This window comes from Prenolepis imparis, unplaced genomic scaffold (genome assembly GCF_030444845.1).
Source record: "Prenolepis imparis isolate NDT839.2.m4 unplaced genomic scaffold, iyPreImpa1.0 SCAF_2, whole genome shotgun sequence".
NCBI classification, from domain to species: domain Eukaryota; kingdom Metazoa; phylum Arthropoda; class Insecta; order Hymenoptera; family Formicidae; genus Prenolepis; species Prenolepis imparis.
In genome coordinates, this window is record NW_028141160.1 from 10,346,862 (window position 1) to 10,362,922 (window position 16,061).

Consider the following 16,061-nt stretch of genomic DNA (forward strand, 5'->3'; position numbering starts at 1 on the left):
CGCGAATTGATCTTGTTTACGATTTTGGTTGCAGCAATCGCAGACGAATGCAATAAATGCACCTTATATATTATAATTTTAAATTAGCATCATGATACACAAACGCGTTAAAATTTACTGCGATAAAAGAAGGGACTTTATATCTATGTAAATATATTTATGCCTCTGTATATCATACTTTGTGTGTACTATATTACGTTTACTATGCGCGTTTGTTATTTTGTTGCTGTAAAATAATAACTTTCGAATAATTTAATTAACAGATCCATATCTGGTCGCATAGCCGGCAGCGTCTGGTGGTTTTTCACTCTGATTTTAATATGCTCTTACACCGCGAATCTCGCCGCATTTTTAACCATCGAGAGAATGATCACGCCAATTAACTCGCCCGAGGATTTAGCGGCGCAGACGGAGGTCCAGTATGGCACTCTCGCTCATGGCGCGACGATGGATTTTTTTCAAGTGAGTATTCACGAGCGATGTATAATTCCTTCTCTTGTGTAATTTCATCTCACGAACGGTTTATTAAATTTTAATGCACATTCAGCAGTCGGACTGACATTTATGTCACGTTCTTTCTCATCTGTCTGTAGAAATCTCCGATCGGTCTCTATAGCAAGATGTGGGAGTTCATGAACTCGCGGAAGCACGTGTTCGTAAAATCGTACGAGGAGGGAGTACGAAGAGTGAGAGCGAGTAAGGGCAAATACGCACTTTTAATCGAGAGCCCGACGAATGAATACATAAACGAGAGAGAGCCCTGCGACACGATGAAGGTCGGAAGAAATCTCGATGCCAAGGGATTCGGTGTCGCGACGCCATTAGGATCCCCTCTCAGGTAAGTTAGTCGCAATATAATTGAAGCCTCACATAATTACTAACAAACATCAATGAAAGCTATTTTCTTTCCTTTGAATTTTATTAAGGCTCTATGAAGCAAAAGGAGCAAAGAATAAAATTTTAATCAAACACAGTTTCAATTAATAGTGATTGTTATAAATGCAATATTTTTTTCCTGTATAACACATTTCTCTCTGTACACTACTGTTACGATTTTATCAAGATAAACTACCCGTTGCGCAGATAAATTAGAATGAATTAATAGTTTGATGGGTTGAAATAATTTTACACCTACGTGTAACAATTACTTGCCGCTTCTCTCGTCAGACGGCGGCAGAGAAGACACTTGATATATTTTCGTTGAACAAACAGGAGAGAGTAGGTAATTAACGTGGTTTTGTAGTCATCATGGTGAAACAGAGATCCTCTAGTACATTTTCTCTCTCACCCTCTCTTTATCACTCTTTCATGCGAACGCTTTGCCTTTGTCTTTTCCAAAGCTTTTTGCTCCTCGTTCCGCCGTGTTCAGAATGTTATTGCACATCATTACGCGCAATTAGTATAGAAAAACTCGTACTCTCTTTTCCATGCCATTAACCGTTAGGGAACACGTTTACCATAGACCAACACCATTTCGTATCATGTTTCGACAGCGTGTTAACACAACCCGACCTTCCCTGTACACGTTAGATCCGTTCGCTCTACCATTTTACATTTACCGATTTTATATTTTCTCAAGTAACTAGCCCCGTTGTAATTTTTTTAGTTAATCTTTTTACTGAAATAAATTTTTTCCTTTTACTGATATAAATTTTAATTTGATTATTTTACATTTTATTAATTAGCATTAATTATTGACTTTTTAAATAAGCAATATCGCGAAACAAAATTTTCTATAACTTCTTATTCTTTAATAAATTAGAAGTATCATAATTTTAACATTAGACAAAGTCGTTTCTCCTTGCGATTTAAAAAAAGAAAAAATCAACAAGAGAAGTCACGCAATAAAATTCAGTATGTTGTTCTCCGAAACTTTACAAATACAGAGATAAAATTTACGTTTTAACGACTAGTCATATTTCTGCAAAGTTCGATTCTCTACAATTAACCAAAATTAGAAAAATTTATGAATAAATATTTGTTATTTTATTAATTTTCATAATGTGACTAGAATAAACGTGCCACTGCGACGGTAATACGCGCAAATTTGCATGTTATTGATTTTTTAACCGCGCGACCCTTGACGTTTCGTGCAACGTTCCGATCTCGTTCTCGCGACTCACGCGCTGTCTTCGGATCGTCGAAGCAACAGCGAATAGGTAATTGGAGACAGTATGCAAACAGCAGCTTTGTTATGTCTGCCTATATACACCTATCGACAGATAACGCAGAGGGTGGCTTCATTTTATTTTTATTTCTCTTCCCCAAGTCTACCCGTTGTTCTACTTCTTCTTGTAGATTGGAGCAGAAACTTTATCAGAATCGATATTTCTCGAAAAGCTTATAATTGAAGAAAGTTTTTCCAAACTTTTTCTAACAAATCTTGTTAGGCGCATTTTACCATTGTACTTCGACGCTCGCCGATTACTTTATTTGCACATAATTAGATGGTACTTTGATCGTCTCTCGTGCTCTGATATATATATATATATATATATATATATATATATATATATATGATGCCGCAAAAATACCTGATAGGAGATTGTTATTTAAAAATAACGCGTTCTTATAGATTACGATATTTTTTCCGCAACTCGTGTAGCATTCATTTGACGTGATCATTTTCACGTAACGATATGATATGATCCTTGATAAATTTGACGGTGACAGGGATCCCATAAACTTGGCGGTGCTGTCGCTGAAGGAAAATGGAGAACTGGCGAAGCTGGTCGAACGATGGTGGTACGAAAGGACGGAATGCAGGCACAGTGACAAGCCAGACGCTGCCAAAAACGAATTATCGCTGAGCAACGTAGCGGGAATATTTTATATCCTCATCGGCGGTCTCCTTCTGGCGCTCGCCGTAGCCCTTTTGGAATTCTGCTACAAATCGCACACAGAGGCGACAAGAGCGAAGGTAATGAGATGTCGAGCGTGAAACGTAGGAGATATAATTTCATACACTCCCTTCTACATAAAACTTTATCATAAAATAAACTCAAACAAATTAAGTTATTAAATTTAGAAAATAAATTTATGTAACGCGACAGAATTTTCTTATAAGAATAAGTGGTCTGTATAGTTATAATTCTAACCGTATTATTTCTAAAATTTAGATACCAATACAACAATCTTATTTAATAATTGTGAAATCACAAAACTTTTATCATTATATTAGAGGAAGATTGTATTCATGAAATGCCATTCTCTTTCAGATACCACTGTCGGACGCGATGAAGGCGAAAGCACGACTGACCATCGGTGGCGGTCGCGATTTCGACAATGGACGGGTAAGTGATAACGATGAAATTTTTGTATTATGTTCGCATTCGCATACGGTATCAGTAGAGATTGTTTGGCAAGAGACGCTTCGACTAAACGTTCCGCCGATCCAAGGAAAATAAAACAATATTACGTTAAGCACACAAGGTAGATAACGTTTAATGATATTTATAACAATATTTGCTTCATGCTGCATTTAAACATTTGCTTCATATTATATATGCGCGTATATCAAACTGCTCGAGAAAATTAAATATAGCAAGTCGCATGTTTGCTATGATTAATAATAATAATAATAATAACGAAATTGTACGCATAGTTAATTCGATGTATCATGCAAACGTGCAATTAGCATGAAACAAATTGTCATCACAACTAATTAAATATCGTTGCGATAACATACACGAACGTTTCTCTATATATCAAGCTGCGTTTACTAATTCTTGAATTTTTTGTTTAATTTACGCATTAATTCCGTAAAGAAGAAGAAAGATACCCCGGTGCATAGAGCTCTCGATCGGCGGCGCGTCTCGTCGCGCAATTACTTCGGTCTCGAACCAAAGGTATCGATGTATATCATAAAATACATATACGTTCGCAACAAGAGCATCGTACATTATACATACGTATATATACATACGAAACTTATACATTATATTCGTACATATATAGATGAACGACATATAGAGTACGCTTGGCATGCAGTTAGCAGCGTAAACGTTTGACACATATTGTCGTTTAGTTACGCCGGACTCGAAGCTGGTTACATTTAATGTCCTAGAGTTTCAGCCTCTCAGTGTCGAAGAGACCGATCGACCGGAGAACTGATCGATATATATATTGATATACATATAATTTACATATATGTATATATATGTATATATCTACATATGTATGCGTACGTGCGTGCGATGTGCGGCTGGCTGGATGTATTATGCGCTCTTTTTTTCTGTTTCTCTCTTCTACTCGGTGGATGACGTATGGAAGGGGAGGGGGGGGGGGGGCGAAAAAATTTGCTCGTTTACGTTTTTGCGTTTCGTTCTACTTTGGGTTTTTGTCTCTCTAGTGGTACGGACTGCAGAGTTAGACGGAGGATGCATGCGCCTTTCCCGGGACCATATGTGAGTACTCTCGCCCTTAATTTTAATTCCAATTTGCATATTTTGCTTTTTCTCCTAATTCTATCGCATGTCCTCTTTTCTCACTTTCTCTTTCTCTTTCGCTTTCTGCATCGGAGGCTTCTGCATGATATAGTCGCGGTTTAAATCACATCACCACCACAACTTTTGAAATGTTATCCGTCCTTCGGGGAGGGATAAGCCGATGTTTGTTATACACATATATACATACTTCTCTTTGTAAATATTTTAAAATTAGGAATTAATAGTCTTGAAAAATACTATGAATAATTTTATTGATTCTTATTGAATTTATATCATGCAATAAGAATGATTTAGTAATACTACTAGCTCTCTTGTACAAGTGTTTAATATGTAAATAAATATGAATATAAAGAAAAAAAAGAGAGATAAATAGGGACTCTTAAAAAAAACTTGAGATCTTCACAGAGTTTCCTATCTTTTGTAACACTGATTCCTTTCACAGCGCGGGAAGAAACGAGTACTGGCTGCGGAGGTACCAACTTTGACTACGTTCGCGCCGAAGGTATGACTGAAGAGACCATGGTGCATCAAGAGCTCCGCAGGAAATTTTTTGAAGATCTCAGATTTTTTTTTTACCTCCCTACATTGCTACATCAGTGTGTGGATATGTCTGCACGGTGTATCCTTTGCGCTCCTCTTTCAAAGTTGAATAGTACCTAGTTGAATATATATATATATATACCTATGCAAAGAGCTGCTTTTCTCTCGAACTTTTCGTCACTTCGCAGCTGCTTAATATTAAAATTTGTTTTTCGATTTTAACAATCTTCCGCAAATATATTTTTTAAGTTTATGATAACGAGCTATAAATATTCATTAAAGGATGCTACAAAATCGATACATCCATCTCTGACTTCTCGTTAAAAATAGAACAAAATAAAAAATAAATTTGACGAAGTATGTGTCTCGAGGAAGATTGATAAAGTTGATCATAAAGTTTAACATTTCAACAATAGCATCAGTATAAATGTTACTATAGTATTATTTTAGAAATGACTGTAAAATCTCCGTTTATATGTCAGTCGACTATCTTGCGTGCCAAACTCGCATTTTTTATCCCATATTTTCTTTTACATTTACTCGTTTGGTGCTTCCCTTATCAAGATTTCGATATTTCTTTTAGAGGATCACTCTCGTGCTCGTTTGATATGACATGAGTACATTTTTCAAATATATCAACGGCAAACGAACATGACACATAATATTTTTTCATTATGCAAAGCTTATAGAGTGACAGATATATATATATAAATAACGTGAATTCTGGGTTGCTTTATTGACTTGTTCTCTTTATTTCTTATGTGAAATGTGTGTATATTCGATCGTTCATCTACAAAACAAGACAAACAAAAATTCGTTTATCTGTATAGATATTTCTGTCATTGAAAACTGTGACATTCCTAATATCTCATCGTTATAACTTGTCATATGTTTTCTAATCTCTTTTTCTGAATTATTTCAGAAAAATAAAAAAAAAGATTGTGTAGATAAACCTCGAGTTTACATCAGTAGCACAGTAACTGCTATCACAAACAAGAATCAAATGTCCGCACATCCGTATCTATTGAATTAGAGATGCATTGTAGAGCTAATATCCATAAAAAATCTTAGAAGGGAAGAGATGGAATAATGGGTCTCACTCACGATAGAAAAATCACATACTTATATAATCTTGCAGTCTTTCACATAATTTCTGTTATGAATCACTGCCAAAAATTTCGTCACATATAAAATTCCTATCGCCTTTTGTCAATGTGTCAATATGTCTGGGCTAGTATACCATCGCACATAATTTAGTTTCCAGATTATCCAAATATGACTGGTTATCAAAACTGCCAATATTTGCATTAATTAAAATTTTTAATTATAATAACATATTAATATTAATATTATTATTATTATTATTATTATTAATATTAACTGTTATATCCTGAAAAGTCTAATTGTCAGGAAGAATTAATCAATGCATTGACACCCTTAATAAAAAAAACTATACAGCAAATCGAATACATAAAAATAAAAAAATAAGACAATGCGTCAAAAAGATTAAAAATTATACTCTGCTTTATTATCCTAATTCAAGAAGGCAACCCAAATACTGCCGGTCTTCGTTGATAATCGAGAAACTGCGATAGGTTATTAGCTCAAACGAGCTTAGCACTACAATGCCTAATCATGGGCATTGAAATTTCCAGTACTACGCTCCAGCAAACGCGATTGGGAACACGGAGGGCGATCAGGTACACAGCAATACACACACCCAGGTGTAAATTATTACCTGGAGAGCCCGAGCGACGGATCGCCCGCAAATTCACTGCCCACACCCCCGCCACCACCGCTGGTGGCACCCCCGCCGCCACCCCCGCCGCCCAGGAGACCACGGAGGAACGTGACTTTCGCGGAGTCGCCTCCGAAGAGCCCGAAGAAGAAAAGCCCGAAGTACAACATTTTCCAGCGAAAGTCTAGCATGGCGGCCCTCGATGTAGCGGTCCCGTGGACGCCGGCGTCGCCGCGACACTGGGCCGGTCTCAGTGACAAACCACCGGAATACATCACGTAAGAAGCTGAAACGATCCTTCTGTCATAACGATCTTAGCTATTGGAGTATCGCTGTGCTGAGACATTTGAACGTACTCGAGCCGACGAGGTAGCTCTCCACTTGCCAAGTTTTTGTCCAGAAATTTTGTAATGATCCGAACTCGAGTAATGAAGCGATTAGAACATGGAAACACTGATATTTTTATAGAACAATAATCATAAGATTTTGTATGATTCTAAGAAATCGAAAAAAAGAAAAGAAAAAATTGTCCCTCTGTGCGCTGTAACATTTTTAACGCAGGATCGAATGGTTTTCTGTAGCGATTTCCATGGACGATGCGTTGTATTTAAACGACTTAGGGAGAAGTTAAGAGACTAGTTCCTCTGATAATATTGGAATGCGATTACCTTAATACAGAATTATGCAAATGACAATTGGATTATCGGCATGTTCGAATTGCGAAGAACCGTCACATTACTCGAGATTTCGGATTATTTGATAACTGATAGTAGAATCGATATATGAAATATCGAAACATCGGCGACTATTGTCTTTTTCACGCGCTTTGAAAAATATCATTTCATCCACGGAAAATAAAACATTGGCCAATCACGAAAATGCCACTTTATACAACATTCAAAATTCAACTTTTGTACAATAAATTTTACCATTTTATAAAAATTAGTAGATATTATATTATCACGTTTTATTATAAATTAATATCTTGAGATTTTTAATATTTACCAAAAAGATAAAATCAAGTAAAATCGGTATGGAAAATATATCAGAGCGTAAGAATTAAAGAATGGGCAGCCACATCCTCATGAATCGGCGGAATTTTTCGTCGCGAAGTCGTCGCTCGAGGACACATAAGTAAAGTATTTCCCAAGCTTCGATTATAAAGCTGATCTGCAGCGGCGACACGAATGGAAATAAAAATTCCTGTCAGCCGCGTCCTTTGTACATTGTAAATATCCGTGAGCGAATCAAATAAAAATAAAAAAGAAAAGCAAAACGAATTCACCGTCGAGGCGACGATGAAGTCGTCGCGATTGCGATAGTATAATGATGGTCCTGGGATGGGTGCATGTGCAACCAGCAACTCGAACTACACACTTACTGCCATAAAAAAACAAGCGAAAAAAGGAACGCGTGATGAGATTAAAAAAAAAACGGCGTTCGCGGGTGAAAGATTTTAGAAGAAGATTTGCGATGGATGAAAGTACGCCGTCGCAAATTAATTATTATTATTAGAACGTCACGTGCCAAAAGAGACTGTCGATCGTGACGACGACGCAACTATTATTCTTATTATTATTACTAGTTATTATAATTATTATTATGAATTACGATTATTGTGTAATAAGGGGGTAACTATTTTGTGCAATGAGCGAGAGTGTGAAGTCTGACTCCGCAAAACAGCGGGGTCTCACATGAGTTTTTTAATCCCGACGGGCGTAAAATCGCACCGATGCGTGAGTGTGTTGCGTGAAATATATATATAGTATATAATATATAAATATAAATATATATATATATATATATATAAATGCAAATATAAATATACATACTTATAGACGTTTATTGAGAAAACGAATGTGCGAGTCATGATAATGGGGTGCGTGTAGAACGTATGGTATTTTAATCATGTAAACGCGTTATGAGTACCTAAGCAGCATCAGATCGCGCCGGTCTGGATCGATAGATGGATGCAAGTATCCCGCTTCTCTCGCGTTTCGCTCGTTTTCTTATCGTCGTTCATACAGAACCGTCTCGCGATTGGAAACTTACCGTGCGTCGACGGATCGTCGCGATCTGGTTCGCGAAAAACGACGTTTACGGTTCATATTGGTTTCGTGCCAAAAGAGACGATATCTCCCGCCCATATAGTTCGACGCTACATTATCTACGACAGGCACACTGCAAATAATGTACATTCTTAAGGGGATTCTTGTGATTGCGTATATAAACCGTCTTTAACACTTCAGAGTTGGATGCTATTTCAACCAATAAATGTGCCATTTTGTATAATATATAAGAAGAAAAAGGAGAACTCTGACGCGCGAACATGAGAAAAAAAATACTAATCAACAAATCTTATAGCTATTTATAGCTAAGTTCATGAGACATGTACAACTTACTTTCACGACTATTTATAAATCAAACTTAGCAATCAAAATTGTTAGATATATCATATTAAAATATTTATCATACTAAAATATTTTAATTTCGAGTTGCTGACTGTATAGTAATATTGTTTATCATTTGAAAACCGATATTTCACATACACGGGATATCGTTTATTTCAACTGCACACAGTAGTTGTGCATATACAAATAATTCGATATCAGAAAGATACAAGAGGATCAAATTCACACAAACGATCCTCGCGTTGATCGTATTTCAGATTAATTCCTATACACGTTCGACAATACATTTACCGAAACATCGACAAATCGACGCATAAGTTTTAATGATGGCGATGAAATAAATGAAGCAACCGCGAAACACTTTGTAGGAACGTCGATTTTTACGATACGAAGTTTAATCGATAATTAGAATCGTGCTGAATTTTAAAACGCTCGGGGACGCTTGTCGCATATAAAAATAACCGCAATTTAGCTCGCCTCAGTGTCGGACGTGACGGCGGGGGAAATCGGAAGCCAAATTACGAGCCGCCACGTGTAAAGCTGATTTTCCTTTTTCCGAGAGATACGCCTCGCCCATACAAATAATACTCGAATGCTTGAATTGCGGCGCGCGATGCACATTTCCAATTCCCGTGTAAATATCGCAAATATCACCGGATTGCCAATTTATCACGAAATCTTTTTACGTCGCGTCTTGCAATCATTCAAAGTTTACACACGACGTACTCGTCATTCTGTTTGACGCATTCGGCAAACACGATTTTACAACGAAATAATAATTTGAATTTATTTCTTAAGAGAAAAGGGTATATATATTTCAGAAATTTTATACATTGATATCGTTGATGATTCAAAATCGATTACTAATATATTAAAGTAGGTATCTCTCAAATATTGTATCTTTATTCCATGTGCACACAATATGTTCAGCGCAAAAAGTAACAAGAATTAAAAATAAAATAATAATGAAATTGCGCTAATCGAAATATGATCGCGAAACGTAAGTGATATCCTCCAATTTCATACAAAATATTTACTCGTGGCGGCCGTCGAGAGCGATCAATCTATCATATCGTCTTTCTTATTACGAGTAATTGTTATCTATCACCGATTAATAAAGCGAGATAGATAATGCGTATTGGGTATTAAGTCGTTCAGAAAAAAATAAAAAATAAAAAACAATGATAAACGTCGTGCATAATGATATTACGAGGAAGGAAGTTCAAGAGGGATCGAGCGTCGAGAGAAACCATTCCAAGATTATGTCGAATGCCCAGTGTGTGATTAACTAATCAGGTGTATATCGCGCAATCATGTTAAAGCGAGGACGTGTATGTGATGCGAGTGATTTAAGATAATCGAAAAAAACTGTCGGCGCGCCGTGCAATAATCGCGACGTGTCCCGATCGTCCGTTATCGTTAACGTTTCTCGTGTTAATGTTCATCGTGACACTTTTTTCTATCCCGAACTCACGACGAAAAAAAAAATCGCGAAGCAATGTAACAATTCCGGCAACGCGGAGTTGCATGAATGAGCCATGAAATCGCACGCGAATATGCAATATAATGGGTATCCCCATAGGATATTCCCTCGTCCCTGCACTGAACCGCAGAGACTCGACGATACACGTCTTCAATGGATGGCTCTGGATGCTCTCGAATTTTATTTGAAATTTTATTCGGATCGTGTGATGAATCTGATCGAAGCAAAATCGATCAATTCTGCTAATGATGTCTGTAGAAGTACTTGCATTCGCATTCTTTTAATCGAATTATCATCCAGAGGAGACGTGCAGAGATAGAGAGTTTTGCATTTTCGTGTATAACTACTTGATTACATTTAATTTAAGTAATTGTGTGATTATGTGTTGCTCCGATTTCACAGAGAGCAGAAAATATTCGGGGATGTTCCGCAATATCCAACCGATTAATCTCCAGTTTTGTACGTCGCGACGAAACCGAACAAACATTTCATTTTGCTCGACGCATTTGCCATATTAGCGTATGTACACTCGTCGCTACTTCTGACAAAATGTACAATTTACAAGAAAGATTCTATGATATAGACGGGACGAGATGTCTAGTACACAAAAATTGAACTTTATGTCGAGCAGAATGTCTCTGTAGATATATCCACATAACAAGAAAAACATAAAAAAAATCATGTTTCTGAACTTGCATCGACAAGCGCAGCGTTGACACGTAGACGGAACGAAATCGCGCAAGAGAAATAAGCATTTCAACGGCAAAGGAAAGAAAGGGAAAGAGAGAACAAAGAAAAAAATAGCGTCTTCCAGTTTGCGCTTTCATTCATCGCTGCATTCCACTTACGCTTGTATCTTCGATTCAATACTTTGTTATCCCCCCGTGCCATCCCGTGGCGTGATACGATCGACTCCCTTGTAAACCATTGTATACCAATCAAATTTGTCACAATACAGGATCGTTTATTTAAATGTAACATGTAACATATGTGCCAAACTGATCCCGATCTATCCTATTCCGTCTATTTTTTTTTCTCAAAGCAAATGACAAATGCTACATATTTACAATTTCTTTCACATTAATTAACAGCTCTAATTATATTTCTTAAAAGTGATTAATTTTTTTATAATTAATGGAATTTTTATTTGTCCCAATATAGAATCGTTTATTTAAATGTAACATGTAACATATGTACCAAACTGATCCCGAACTTATCCTATTTTGTCTATTCTTTTGTCAAAGCGAAAGACAAGTGTTATTTACAATTTCTTCCACATTATAATAAATAGCTCTAATTACATTTCCTAAAAATGATTAATTTTTTTCGTTTTTATAGATAACGGAATTTTTATTTGTACAACATTTAAGTCATAAAATAAATAATTTGTATTTTTATCTCATATCGCAATTTATTAAAAGGCATTTTCTAGCAAGTCAGGTAATTCCGCTATACGATCTGCACTAAGAATGCGCCTTGCGAAATAATGCATTATCATACCCGTCATTAATCATATAGCCTTGTCTCGCAGTCAGCTTTGCACTTTATACAATTCATCATAGTTTATTAACTTACATGACGGCAATTACGTTTTTCATCGTAAAGGAATACTGAGAACGTAACTTTGTTATCGGCGAATCGCGATATTTTAACAATTTCATAAAAATTAAGTTTCTTATACTAAGATATTTATGTCAGTTTCCCTTTGTAGAACTTCAAAAACATTAACTTTCAACGCGCGCAAGAAGTTAGTATTTCATTAATGAAGAAATAGAACACTATGGCTACTTTAATATTGCTAAATTGCTTTAATAATTTAAACAGGAGATGAAAATTTTTACATTTTTGCTGCTGGTGGTTGTCTAGATTGAATCATTATAAAACTATTCTGTCATCAAAATTTTTTTTTTTTTAATTTAATTGTTCTCCGCATTTAAAACATGAATAATGATTATAAGCAAGTAAAAATTTAAATCAACTATTTAAATCAAATTTTATTTGTATAAAATATGTTATTCTTAATACATATATGTGTACCCTTTATAAATATTTACAAAAAAATAATTCTATGTTCACCACATGATCATATAAATTACGTTATTTTTTAGGATTCAAAGGATAAAATATTTTACATAAATACATAAAGTCCAACCACATTGTTATGCTAACCGGGTGACCTCATTTCTTGAAAAGCGTTTCAAGAAGTTCAGCAGAAGCGATCAAATTTTTCTTTATGGCTAAGGATTCCGTAGAGATATCGCTTCGCGTTTCCTAGCTAATTTTCTTTGTCGGATCTTTGGTTTAGTTCGCGAGACCGAAAGCAGTAAAGATTCCGGCGACGTCGTTGGTTCGATGCATTTGCATTCGAATTATTTCAGTCAAATGGCTAGTGATCGATGAGCCCACCGTTTCATCGTCGAACCTGGATTCAAACTGATTTTGCTCCTGCCTCATTCAGATGCTAATAACGGGCTTTCGATCGATGGCGATCAATCGCGAGTCAGGTCGGCTCTCGAGATTTTTATATATGCACCACACGACACGATCATCGATAAACATCAGTCGCGATAATTTCAAGTCTATCCAAGTATAATTTGTCGATCGTCCATTCGATTTTTTTATATTGCAAAATAATAAAATATATCAATTATAAAACTACTAATTTATAAAAAAGAAGATTGCACATATGTGTTCCCTACATGCGGCAAATATAACGCGCTATGAATATTAATCTGCGTTTTTGATAATTGTTATTGCGATAGCAGTTTCAATATACCACTAATTATTATTTATATGCTATTTAAAATACAAATGGAAATTATGATTTTTTTTAAGCGCTTGCAGGGATATAAAAAGAAAGAGAAAAATAAAGCTAAATAGAAGAAAAAGAAAAAGCAGACATTGATAAATAAGTAATAATATAAAAAATGATATATGATTGTCGCGATCAAAATCTGTCAAATGAAAACTGTCAGATACATTATGCATGCTCATATATAATATATTTCACTTGACACCAAAACATCGATCGTTGCAATCGAAAAAATTTTCCGCAAAAAAAATATAAATATACATATTTTTTGACAAATCGTTCGCCACATACAAAATATAAATTTCGCATATGTGTTTTCAGTCACAAGATAAAGGTAAACTTTTTTTTTATATATAAATAAGAAATTTATTTTTTTTAAATTTAAAATTTTTTTAACGTATATATTATTTGTAACTAAATCAGCAATTCTGTTAGTATCACAGTATTTTATAGAAAAATATAAATAGAATCTTCTCATCTTACGTAATTTAAAATTTTTAAACTAACGGAATCTGAATTTTTTCCATGCAGAATATTAATAAAAAGTTATAGAAAAGAATATAAATTTGTAAAGAGGAAATCGACTATTCCAAATTTTATCGAATCGACTATTCCAAATTTTATAGAAAAGAGACGAGGTGGTTTTAGAGCAATTGTATATATTTCCCTGTGATTGTTAATAAAGAAGATGCATCAAAACACGTTTATTTTAGCTACAATTGCGAAAACGAATGACATCTCATAGCTCCTTTCAAAGATGATTAAACGAATAACTATCTCGATTTTCGTCGAACATCTCTGAACGGCGATTTAAACACCATGTTGACAGCGGGGTGATCACGATGGCACGATGCCCGAAGTTCCTTTGTCGACGACGTTGATCAGACGTTGTTCGAACCATCGGCACGAAAATTCGACGCTTGCGCAATCGCGTTGTTTATATCACCGAGCAGAAAGGAATGGCAAGAGACACAGGCCAGACAGAGACCATGTAGAAGGGATGGTAAATCGGAGAGAGAAAGAGATGAGCCACGAAGTGGTGAGAGTGCGAGATGGTGTAGAATGGTGCTAAATATAGACGGGGTTGCCAGGTTGCAGAAACAGCCGCCGCCCCTTTGAGTACTGGGACCAGTACTCTGTTTAGCTCGAAGGGGTAGCAGGGGGATGGTGGGGAACGAGCCGGATGGGCAAAAGGGCGCGGGATAGAGCGGGAAGCGCAAGGTCGCGTCATTGATCGTGGGTGGAAGGGGTGGCAACGTGACGCTCCTAGTGACGTCACGGCTTGCTCAAACCCCCTCGAACTACCCGCAGGCGCCCTCTCGTTTGCAACCCCTTGGCCGGGCCGCGACTTACTGCCCCGTTTGTTGCCTCGCCCTGATACCCAGCCTTCCATACCTTTGCTATCTTCCCTTCTCTCGCGGATATCTCTCGTCAAAGTTCTCTTCTTCTTTAGGCAGACTCTTTCCCCGCTTTCATTTCTGACGTTTTAAAATAAATCTACGTACGTCATACATATCACATTCAATTGAGATCCACTCTCTCTCTCGTCTTCAAAACAGAATAATTTCTCTTTACCTCGCAATGTACATATAATTTCATTTTATATCACTGTTCATATATCAGTGTAAACTTCCTTCTTCTCCTGTCAAGTTTTTAAAATATATACAATCTATAGAATTCGATTATAAAATAAACTATAGAACGAGAGATGCATGCATCTTTGAACCATTCGTCACTCTACTTTTACGATTCCTCGTGCAAAGAGTAAGGAGCAAGAGTTTGAAACGCGCCAGTTGACGTATCCCGATGTATATAAGGTAATGGAATCTCAAGAGGTGAAACGTTAACGCGCGCCCGAGTAGGGAAAACGGGACGCGAATGAGAGCTGCGATCTCCCATAGCGCGCGTATAACGCGCAGCTTTTCCACGGATAGTTTTGGATCCCGGCAGGCTCGCCGGCTCGCTCGTTCCTCTCCGTGACGGGTATAAATTATGCCGGTGGCCTATTTACATGGCTGCCATTCTGCCCAACCCGACCCGGCCGCTCTTCAGAGATACCTACTTATATGTACGTATACCTACGTGTGTAGCTATCCTCATTCAGCGCACATTCGATAATGAAAAGCAGAGGAAACAGACAAGAGACATGCTTCTTTGCTGAGTCTTCTTCGTGTAAAGATAAAACACAGAAAGAGAGAGAGAGAGAGGAGAGAAAGAGAAGATGAAAAAGAGAAGTATATAAAAAAAATCATATATGATATTAAACTTGATAGCGTCATATAATACTTTAAAAACTTGGAGCCAATTTAACATTTTTTTGTACAATCAATCAAGCTTTAAAGTTATAATTAAAATTAAAAGAATTTATATAAAATAATTTTCGACAAAATCTTAATAGATAAGATAAAATTTTATTAATTCAATTGGTTTTATCTTTAGTTTGATAAAGATTTAAATTTAAATTTATTGGTACATTATCAATGATCAAGAAAAGTTATGAAAAAAAAATTATGTAAAATTACATCTCTTATTAACCAAAGAGATTCATAAATTGATCAAGAGAAACTCTCAAATGAGAAAACAGTAGTGAATTCTAGAACATTTTCTACGAAAAGTAAATTATATAGTG

At 36.1% G+C, this 16,061-nt stretch overlaps 2 protein-coding genes across 8 annotated transcripts in view; one reads left to right on the top strand and one right to left on the bottom strand.

The window, feature by feature from the left end:
* Positions 1-6,779, top strand: part of Glurib (Glutamate receptor IB) — a 223,378-nt gene extending 216,599 nt beyond the window's left edge. The window contains exons 15-21 of one of the 7 annotated variants that reach the window (XR_014424809.1): positions 264-462; positions 594-838; positions 2,674-2,920; positions 3,219-3,293; positions 4,352-4,406; positions 4,891-4,950; positions 6,644-6,720. Coding sequence is in view for 6 of the 7 variants with exons in the window: in XM_083032494.1 (XP_082888620.1) it covers positions 264-462; positions 594-838; positions 2,674-2,920; positions 3,219-3,293; positions 3,768-4,010 (1,009 nt within the window). In the remaining variant the exon portion in view is untranslated. Of the gene's footprint in view, positions 1-263; positions 463-593; positions 839-2,673; positions 2,921-3,218; positions 3,294-3,767; positions 4,279-4,351; positions 4,407-4,890 lie in introns of those variants that run through there. The other 6 variants (XM_083032497.1, XM_083032495.1, XM_083032498.1 and 3 more) reach the window with 6 other exon arrangements.
* The window catches only part of LOC145933077 (uncharacterized), a 229,973-nt gene that overhangs the window by 145,459 nt on the left and 68,453 nt on the right, over positions 1-16,061 (bottom strand). The gene's annotated exons all lie outside the window — the stretch shown is intronic.